Source organism: Myxine glutinosa, chromosome 13 (genome assembly GCF_964187855.1).
Source record: "Myxine glutinosa chromosome 13, kmMyxGlut1.1, whole genome shotgun sequence".
NCBI lineage: Eukaryota > Metazoa > Chordata > Myxini > Myxiniformes > Myxinidae > Myxine > Myxine glutinosa.
The window spans coordinates 30947141-30956797 of record NC_136273.1 but is presented as its reverse complement, the minus strand read 5'-3'; the positions used below and the strand labels follow the sequence as shown (position 1 = coordinate 30956797).

Genomic DNA, 9657 nt, shown 5'->3' with positions numbered 1-9657 from the left:
CATCGTACTATAGTCCGGGTAATAAGAATCTACAAAGAGAAACTCCTGCCACAGCATTGCAACGATACGTACAAGCATTTTGGACATGTACATATAAACTTTTCCACGTGTAGTACGTATGCACGTACACATATTGCTCATTTTAAGCGTACACTTAAATCAGGGACTCTGAATCACGTGCCACCCAACGGCGCCATACGATTGGTGGAGAGGAGCAAAGCAAACTCGGTTAGACGCGACAAGAGAGAGACGTGGGGGTGCTCGCATTGCTGCAATAGGCTGAGGCCCTCTAGGCCCCTATTGTTGCCGGTTGTTGAGAGATAGAGAGAGAGAGGGAGAGTGAGGGAGAGAGGGATTGAGAGGAATAGGATTTCGGCCGCCGGGGGCGCTTTGTTCGGCAGCACCGCGGGTCAATCCGGCTCCTGTCGGCGCCGGCTCCGTGCTCCCGGCCCCCTCGGCGAGCCCGGGCCGCCTGAGGGCGGGATGGCCCGGGCTATGGGGAGCCGGGTTGGCTCGGGGAGCTAAGAAGCTCCCAGGGCGGGATACGATCTTAGGCCTTGGCCTAGGGACACTTACAGGCCTCTCTGTCTCTGCTTCTCTCCCTCCCTTTCCCCCCATTTCTCTCACTAGATATATCTGCTCAGCTCCCTCTCTCTTTGGGAGATCTTTCTTTATTATTCTCTCTCGTATCCACCTGTCTGTTTCCCTCGCGCTGTCCGTACCGCTTGCTTTCCTCTTTCTCCTCATCCGTCTCATTCTCTCTCAGCTATCTGCATCACCATGGCTAAGGTCGTCCGATCGGGAGATCCCCGCCAGAACCGGGCCTTCTTGCAGGAACTCCGGCAGTTTCACCAGAGCCGCGGGTGAGACCCACATTACGGGCAACGCTTCCGATCGGTACCCGGGACCTCATGGAGTGTGTGTACGCGCCGCGGGGTCTCCCTCCACTCGTGCTTTACAGATACTTGGCATTATCAACGTGGTCTTGTACCGTGAACGTGTGTGTGTGTGTGTGTGTGTGTGTGTGTGTGTGTGTGTGTGTGTGTGTGTGTGTGTGTGTGTGTGTGTGTGTGTGTGTGTGTGTGTGTGAGAGAGTGTTCTGCAGTTGCTTGGTAGTTGATGTTTAGGGTATACGTTTACGATACCAAACTATGATGGGAATTTCGATTTTGTTTCGGGGAAACGAAAGTTTGCCCACCCCATACCCCTTACCCTCTACCCCTTACCCTCTACCCCTTACCGTATACCCCTTACCGTATACCCCTTACCGTATACCCCTTACCGTATACCCCTTACCGTATACCCCTTACCGTATACCCCTTACCGTATACCCCTTACCGTATACCCCTTACCATATACCCCTTACCGTATACCCCTTACCCCTTACCCCTTACCATATACCCCTTACCATATACCCCTTTCCCCTTTCCCCTTACCCCTTACCCCTTACCATATACCCCTTACCATATGCCCCTTTCCCCTTTCCCCTTACCCTTTACCCCTTACCCTATACCCCAAAACCACTTCTATCCCCACCTCTTCTCTTTTTTCCACGCTGCCTCTTTTAGAAGTTCTCATGGTCCTGTATTTTAACACAAGATTAGTAGTAGTAGCAGCAGTACTAGTAGTTGTAGTAGTAGCAGCGGTAATGGCAATAGTATCAGCTGTAGTCATAGCAGTAGTAGTAGTAGCAGCAGCTGTAGTAGTAGCAGCGGTAATGGTAATAGTAGCAGCTGTAGTAGTAGTAGCAGCAACTGTAGTAGTAGCAGCGGTAATGGTAATAGTAGCAGTAGTAGTAGTAGCAGCAGCTGTAGTAGTAGCAGCGGTAATGGTAATAGTAGCAGCTGTAGTAGTAGTAGTAGCAGCGGTAATGGTAATAGTAGCAGCTGTAGTAGTAGTAGTAGCAGCGGTAATGGTAATAGTAGCAGCTGTAGTAGTAGTAGTAGCAGCGGTAATGGTAATAGTAGCAGCTGTAGTAGTAGTAGTAGCAGCGGTAATGATAATAGTAGCAGCTGTAGTAGTAGTAGTAGCAGCGGTAATGGTAATAGTAGCAGCTGTAGTAGTAGTAGTAGCAGCGGTAATGGTAATAGTAACAGCTGTAGTCATAGCAGTAGTAGTAGCAGCAGCTGTAGTAGTAGCAGCGGTAATGGTAATAGTAGCAGCTGTAGTCATAGCAGTAGTAGTAGTAGTAGCAGCAGCTGTAGTAGTAGCAGCGGTAATGGTAATAGTAGCAGCTGTAGTAGTAGTAGTAGCAGCGGTAATGGCAATAGTAGCAGCTGTAGTCGTTGCAGTAGTAGTAGTAGTAGCAGCAGCTGTAGTAGTAGCAGTGGTAATGGCAATAGTAGCAGCTGTAGTCGTTGCAGTAGTAGTAGTAGTAGCAGCAGCTGTAGTAGTAGCAGCGGTAATGGCAATAGTAGCAGCTGTAGTAGTAGTAGTAGTAGTAGTAGTAGCAGCGGTAATGGCAATAGTATCACTATCAGCTGTAGTCATAGCAGTAGTAGTAGTTGTAGTAGTAGCAGCAGCTTTAGTAGTAGCAGCGGTAATGGTAATAGTAGCAGCTGTAGTAGTAGTAGTAGCAGCGGTAATGGCAATAGTAGCAGCTGTAGTCGTTGCAGTAGTAGTAGTAGTAACAGCAACAGTAGTTGTAGCAGTGGTAATGGTAATAGTAGCAGCTGTAGTCGTAGCAGTAGTAGTAGCAGCAGCAGTAGTTGCAGTAGTAGTAACAGCAACAGTAGTCGTAGCAGTGGTAATGGTAATAGTAGCAGCTGTAGTCGTTGCAGTAGTAGTAGCAGCAGCAGTAGTTGTAGTAGTAGTAACAGCAACAGTAGTCGTAGCAGCGGTAATGGTAATAGTAGCAGCTGTAGTCGTAACAGCAGCAATAGTAGCAGCTGTAGTAGTATTAGTAGTAGTAGTAATAGCAGTACTACTCGTAGTAGAAATAGTGGCAGCAGCAGCAGCAGCAGCAGCAGCAGCTGTAATAGTAGCAGCAGCAGTAGAAGCAGCAGTATTAGTAGCAGCTGTAGTAGTAATAGTAGCAGCTGTAGTAGTAATAGTAGCAGCAGCAATAGTATCAGCTGTAGTAGTAGTAGCAGCAGCGGTAATAGTAATAGTAGCAATAGTAGTAGTAGTAGTAGCAGTTGTAGTGTGTGATACAAAGACCTGTGTTGTCTTTGCAGAGCAATTAAAGGGGTGATGTTTGAGGTTTGTTTTGAATGCAGTTTTTTCTTTCTTCTTCCTTCTTGTTTTGCTCCCTCCCTATATACAACAAACAACAGGCATTTTAAGGCCATTTTCCCTGCAAGAGTGGGGGTTAGCCCTATATGTCCCTATATGTTGGTCTGTAAATGTGTTCTGTATCCACAGAACTCCATTTGTGAAGGTACCCATGCTCGTTGGACGGGAGGTGAATGTGCTTGCCCTTTACAGCCGGGTCACCTCCATGGGAGGCTATTCCAAGGTGTGATTTTTGGAAAGGTTCAGGTGATGCAAGGGGAATAAACTATGGAATCGGTACCTAGAAGAATGGTGAATATGAGCCGGGCGGTATCGGTAAGGTGATTGGTGTTTTTGGAAGACCAAGTTCTGCATTTTAAGCTTTACAGTATCTCCGTGGTCTTCCACTTATCTTGTTTGGGGTTGACCGTAGCCCTTTGCCTTCTTGGGTTGATGCATCGGTTGTCTGCTCCGATGGCTTTCATTGCATCGAGTCGGAGAGGTTATTTAATTATTTTATGTATTTTCGGCTGAGTGTCAGTTTGGTGTTAACCCAGGGCTCCTTGAGGGTCAATGAGCTTGGCGTTTGGTTTTTCTCTCCAGGTAACAGAGAAGGGTCTGTGGGAGGACATAACGGATGGATTTAACTTCCCCCATGGCTGTTCCAATGCGGCCTATGCTCTCAAGCAATTCTACCGCAGGTACGCAGTTACCTCTCCAGCTTAATTCTCTTTCTTTGTGAGTCTAACACGGTTGAAACATGGTTGCAGTTCCAGCAAATTATTTTGATGCAAACACGATAACTGTTTTAATTGTGCTCGATCTAAGAATTCTTGATATAATAGAAGTCTAGCCAAATTCACTTTTAACGTTACTTAGCGAGAACTGTTGCCCTGATCCTCAGTCATCGCTCCTTTGTAGCCTGGAGGTGCAAAGGAACAGGAAATAAGGAGATTTAAGCAACGGTTGTTTGGAGTGGAGTCATAAAGCAGATGTTTGATATTTATTTCTATAATATACCGAGTTGTTTTGTAAAAAGGTATGCAAAGTTCACCAGTTGGTGATGCTATTGATAGAGCAATAATGGGGGTTCCTTCCGACAAAAAGACCCCAGAAAACCGAAAAAACCGAAAAGAAAAGACCCTAAAGACGAAAGACCCCAATTTTGACATCCCGCGCATCATTGAAATCTCCAGCTTTGTTTTGAGACCAAAATTTCTTGAAAATCTTTTCTTCAAAGAAATTCCTCTACCAAAAATGATTCGGTTATGCAGTCATCTTAAGGAAGGTGTTTTCATTTGCTGCCTGCAGATAAGCTTACGCCCAGTATTTGTTTACAAGGTTCATTGTATACACCTGTCCATTTTTTTTTCCTCTTGGAAATAAGTGTGAGACTACTGGAAGTGGACTTTTCACCACAGGTACTTGGAGACCTACGAGAAGGTTCATCACTTCGGGGAGGAGGATGATGAATTCCAAGGGGGATCCCGGCCCCAGACTCCCGTCGGCGGAGTTTCTTACAGTTACAACTACCAACAGCATGTTGTGCCAGGTGGGAGTTGTGTCCAGCCAAAGGACAGATTGCCAAAAAAGAGGTTGCTGCTAAGGTGTGGAAGGAGAAAGCGCCATTGGCTAGAAGGACAACTGCTGTGATATCTCGGCTAGGTCTAGAGAGCGTTTCGGTAAAAAAATTGTCAGGCCATCATGTTGATCAATCGGGCATCTGATATTTTCTCTACCTTAGAGCACATGCGGCAAGGCAATGGGCTCACCACCGAACGAGCTCCTCCTCGTGACTATGAGAAGGTTTCGCTTTCACTGCTCTCCGGCCTGCCAAATGAGGTTGACTTTGCCCTCAATGTATGCCTGCTGCTGTCGGCCGAGCCGCGCCGTCTGCTACGGCTCGACAGGGACCCTCGCCTCCTCCCGCTGCTGCTTGCGCATGCAGGGATTTTTGATGAAGGTGATGGAGGGGGAAGTCAGGTGTTTCTTAGGTTTTGTGAGAAGTTATTGCAGCAGGAATTAGTGGTTTTTTGCTGCTATATTTCGCTGCTTCATGCTTTCCATTCCTGTGCCCTCCACTCTCTCTGTCTCTCTCTTTCTCTCTTTGCCAGCTTGTGGTCATCGTTTTTCTTTAACCCTTTCAGGACCTGGCAGCTTGCAGAGTGTCTATGAGACGGAATGGAGAACGAGGAATGGACGGGATTTCATCAAGGCACGTGCATCTGTTTTTCTGACCGTGTCTGGAAGATAGCAGTGCTAACCCTGGAGTATTGAATCCACAGACTAGTTAACATCCACAATCGATGTCCCTCCCTACTTGTATATTATGCTGAATGATGATTTAATTGCTCTGTGTAGTTGGTCACGTGATTCATCGTTGGGACAGAAAGGGACGGTTGTGTAGTAACCGCTATGCATGCATGTCTGCAGTTCTGGCACCAGTTGATTGAGGATGGTGAGATACAGGAGCTGATCACTGACTATGCAGCATCACCATTAGGTGATTTTGCCAACCTTTCCGTGATCTTTTCCATCTGGTCTGTTACCTCTTCTGACTTGAGCTGCTTATCAGTATAAATCCTCGTGATGCATGTTTTCCTGGCACAGACCATTTCCATCATGCTTCTCCCACATAATTTGTCCTCACTATTGGAATCCATTAGTCTCCTAAACTTGTTTTCCCCCTTCTCCCCACTACTAAAATTTTTTCACTTTGTTAACTTTCTTCATTCTTTATATTGTTCTCCCTTTTCTTCTTTTTGCATCCACCTTTTTATGCTGAACTATCTTCTTGATTTGGTGTCTCAATTCTTCTTCTCTCCCCAGTTTCTTTTCCCGGTTCCTCAAGGGGAAGCAGTTACTCTGTGAAGAGCTGTTTATTCCGTCAGGCACGTGGTCTTGGTCTGGAGGACCGGGAAGCACAACGAGTTGAGCAGATCTCAGGGATTCTGCGCAACTTGTCCTTTCAGGTTGATTTTCTACTCTATTGCCTCCTTCCCTTCTCTAACACCCTTTCTTCCTTTACCGAACGCATCACAACCTTTGTTTTTCATGTAATATACCATATAAAACACAGTCAGTTTGTGTGTTTGTCCAGATGTCTGTCCCCCTTCAAAAGGGTAGGTTTTAAAGACCGATGTTTTAACACGAATGTGTGTTCACTACGGTCTATTTTTGAGGTTAAAACAAACTTGAAAAACATTTTCTATAAAAGAGTAATTATGTGTTTTCGATTGGAATTGTAGACGGTGGCTTGCAAACCGAGCCTCAAGGGCGGTATACGAAGCATTTTTAAAAATAACAATAAATACAAGGCACAGGGAGGTGAGATTTGCTGCACGTGATGTGCAACGTGCGTAGAGTAAAACGAGTGTTCATTTCCGTCCGTAGGATGTCTAATAAATAAAGAAGATATACGCACACCTGACACAAGGCCGAGGCTTCATACTTTGGCACGCTCACGAGGCTGCACCGTCGAATAAACAGTTCCGGCCCGTCATATTTGACGGACTTTTTACTAGTCGAACGTAAAGCTCATGACTGATTTGCACACAATTGCTGAGGGATGTACAGCTACCTGCTTGTTGTGCAGGCGGGAAATGCCAGATTGCTGGCTTCTCATCGTGGCTGCCTGCGCTTCCTGCTGCTCTCTGCACACTGCGTGCACTCAGGCCTACAACAGATGGGTCTGGACACCCTAGGGAATATCTCTCCGGAGGTGAGAAAACTGAAAGAAAAGTCAAATATTCCTGTCACTGAATCTTTGGAACTATTGATGTGATTGTTGCAGGAAGTACTGTCTTGCTGTAATTGTGCAGAAAGCATTTGCTTGTTGTTTTTACTCAAAACCCCTTCTTTGATTATTTTTTTTCTATGTGATTTTATACTGATATATACTGTATATATAATTATACAAATATATCCCTCGTTTTGTTATTCAAATTCCCAGCTTCAACTAGACCCAATCGACTTCAGGAGCACGCAGCTCATATGCCAGATGATCATGCGCTGTCTCACCTCCGACGATCGCTTTCATCGCCTGCGTGGTAGGGCTCACAATCTTCGGCTCTGATTTTATTCTCATCTCTGTTGTTATTGTTTTCTGAAGAGTTCATTCCGTGTACTATTCTATATTTTAGCTTGCTTGGTGATGAGACAGAAAAGAAATAAAAACAAGCATATGGTTCTTCACTGAAATTGTGAGAACCAGAGTGTGGAAAATGTGAACTCTTCAAGCCAAAAGGCCCAAACATGAGAATGGTTGCCAGGGCCTCGTGGTGTAATGTAGGCAGCCCTATGTTGCTCCACATCCCCACCCCTGGTGTCTGAATGCACATGGCCTACGTTCGTGGCTGAAAATGAAGGCCACTCCATGCCTGAAAAGTTGGACTTTCTGAGACTGTCTTTGTTGACAAAACCTCAACTTGGTTGTGCTCTTCCCTCTGTTCTGCGATTCCTGCAATTTCTGGTGCATATAGATTGTCCCTGCTACAAATTGTTCTCATAACTATCATATTCATTAATTCCACCACATTCTGACGTACCATACTCTGCTACAGAGCGTCGAGCTGCCGGAGCAGTTTCTTGACAAGGGTTGTACTGGGTGGTTTGCCATTGCTTTCCCAGCAGTAGTTAGGGCAGGAATTTGAAATTTATTCTCCTACTTTTCAGCGTTAGCTTGCCGACTCTTCACAAAAGACACCGTGGGATCTTTAACGTCCACCAACTAATGCTGGCAGATGGGATGCCCAGTTTAACATCCATCCGAGGGATGGCACACACATTGATGAATGTGAAAACATTGCCTGGGAAAACATTGTCACTGCCTGGGAAACACGAAACACTGGGAAGGCAGTCTATAGTCTATAGCTCGGTTGGGATTCAAACCCAGACTAGACATCTTAGAGGTGAGTGTTTGGACCTCCTCTAAACCATTGTGTGTGTGTGTGTGTGTGTGTGTGTGTGTGTGTGTGTGTGTGTGTGTGTGTGTGTGTGTGTGTGTGTGTGTGTGTGTGTGTGTGTGTGTGTGTGTGTGTGTGTGTGTTATATATACACCACCAGTCAAAAGTTTTAGAACACCTCAATTTTTCCAGTTTTTATTGAAATTTAAGCAATTCAAGTCCAGTGAATAACCTGAAATGGTACAAATGTAAGCAGTAAACTGCTCGAGTTTAAAAAAAAGTGTAGGCTAGCAAAAACAGGAAAATAATGTAAATTGCACGGTTATATTGTTTAAAAAAAAAAGGCCTTCAGGGAACAAGTAATGGGTTAACAACTTACAGCTGTCCTGCAGCAATTTAAGTAAAGTAAGCCTTGAAAGTTGATGCAAACAATTCCTACAGGTGTCCCAACCTCTGCTGATTACTTGATTACAAACCCCCTGTCTGTATAAAAGCAGTATTGGAACAGACTGTTATTACACCCTCTGAAGCATTATTTGGACAATATTGCACTGCAGGAAGTAGTATATTGCTATCATAATGGTGAGAAAAAGGCAATTAACAAAGGAAGACAGACAGACCATTATAACCCTTAAAAGTGTAGGTCTTTCCTTTAGATAAATTTTTTTTTTTTTTTTTTTTTTTTTTTTTTTGTATACAAGATCGAGGCTCGTGAAAGAGCGAACATTAATCACACAGAAAGACAAACAGACACATAAAACAAATAACATCGGGAGCGGTAGACAAGATGGGGAGAGAGGGGGAAGGACACAAACACAACATTTGAGAGCAGGGACCGAGAGACATGGAGACATCGAGAGATCTGTGGGAGGGAGAGGGCTTTGGGGGGGAGGCATGTGAAGGGGGGGAGGCATGTGAAGGGGGGGAGGCATGTGAAGGGGGGGGGGGGGGGTGAAATTGCAAAGAAAGCCAAGGTATCTGTGAGTACAGTTTCCTACACCATCAAAAGGCACTTGGAAGGAAACTGGAGGAAACTCTGACAGGAAGAGGTCTGGCAGACCCAAAGCCACAACAGAATCGGAAGACAAGTTTCTGAGAAGTCAACAGCTTGCGTGGTAGGCGGCTCACAGGACAACAACTTCAAGCACAGCTTAACACTGGTCGAAGTAAGCAAATCTCAGTTTCAACTGTGAAGGGAAGACTTTGAGCTGCAGGTTTGACAGGTCGAGTGGCAGTAAGAAAGCCATTGCCAAGATGGCAAAATAATAAAAAGAGGCTTGCCTGGGCCATGAAGCACCGCCAGTGGACTACTGAAGACTGGAAGAAGGTCTTATGGACCGATTAATCAAAATTTGAAATCTTTGGTTCATCACGCAGGGTTTTTGTTCGCCGTCGAGTCGGCGAAAGGATGGTTCCTCAGTGTGTGACACCAACTGTCAAACATGGAGGAGGAAGCGTGATTGTCTGGGGCTCTTTTTCTGGATCCCGAGTCGGCGACTTGCACAGAGTGACTGGCACCCTGAACCAAAATGGCTACCAC

The 9657-nt window shown here is 45.6% G+C and overlaps 2 protein-coding genes across 4 annotated transcripts in view; both read left to right on the top strand.

Annotated features, from left to right (window-relative positions):
* Positions 1-258: 258 nt before the first annotated feature.
* ARID2 (AT-rich interaction domain 2) overlaps positions 259-9657 on the top strand; it is a 51444-nt gene continuing 42045 nt past the window's right edge. For all 3 annotated transcript variants that reach the window (XM_068134130.2, XM_068134128.2, XM_068134129.2), the window contains exons 1-10: positions 259-863; positions 3364-3457; positions 3817-3914; positions 4635-4765; positions 4958-5176; positions 5361-5428; positions 5647-5716; positions 6043-6185; positions 6809-6934; positions 7166-7262. In XM_068134130.2, the coding sequence (XP_067990231.2) occupies positions 781-863; positions 3364-3457; positions 3817-3914; positions 4635-4765; positions 4958-5176; positions 5361-5428; positions 5647-5716; positions 6043-6185; positions 6809-6934; positions 7166-7262 (1129 nt within the window). In that variant the 5' untranslated portion in view covers positions 259-780. The remainder of the gene's footprint in view (positions 864-3363; positions 3458-3816; positions 3915-4634; positions 4766-4957; positions 5177-5360; positions 5429-5646; positions 5717-6042; positions 6186-6808; positions 6935-7165; positions 7263-9657) is intronic.
* Positions 912-3150, top strand: LOC137439174 (uncharacterized). Its single transcript, XM_078767702.1, has 3 exons — positions 912-998; positions 1600-2839; positions 3050-3150. The coding sequence occupies exons 1-3, from the start codon at positions 912-914 to the stop codon at positions 3148-3150; spliced, it is 1428 nt and encodes a 475-aa protein (XP_078623828.1).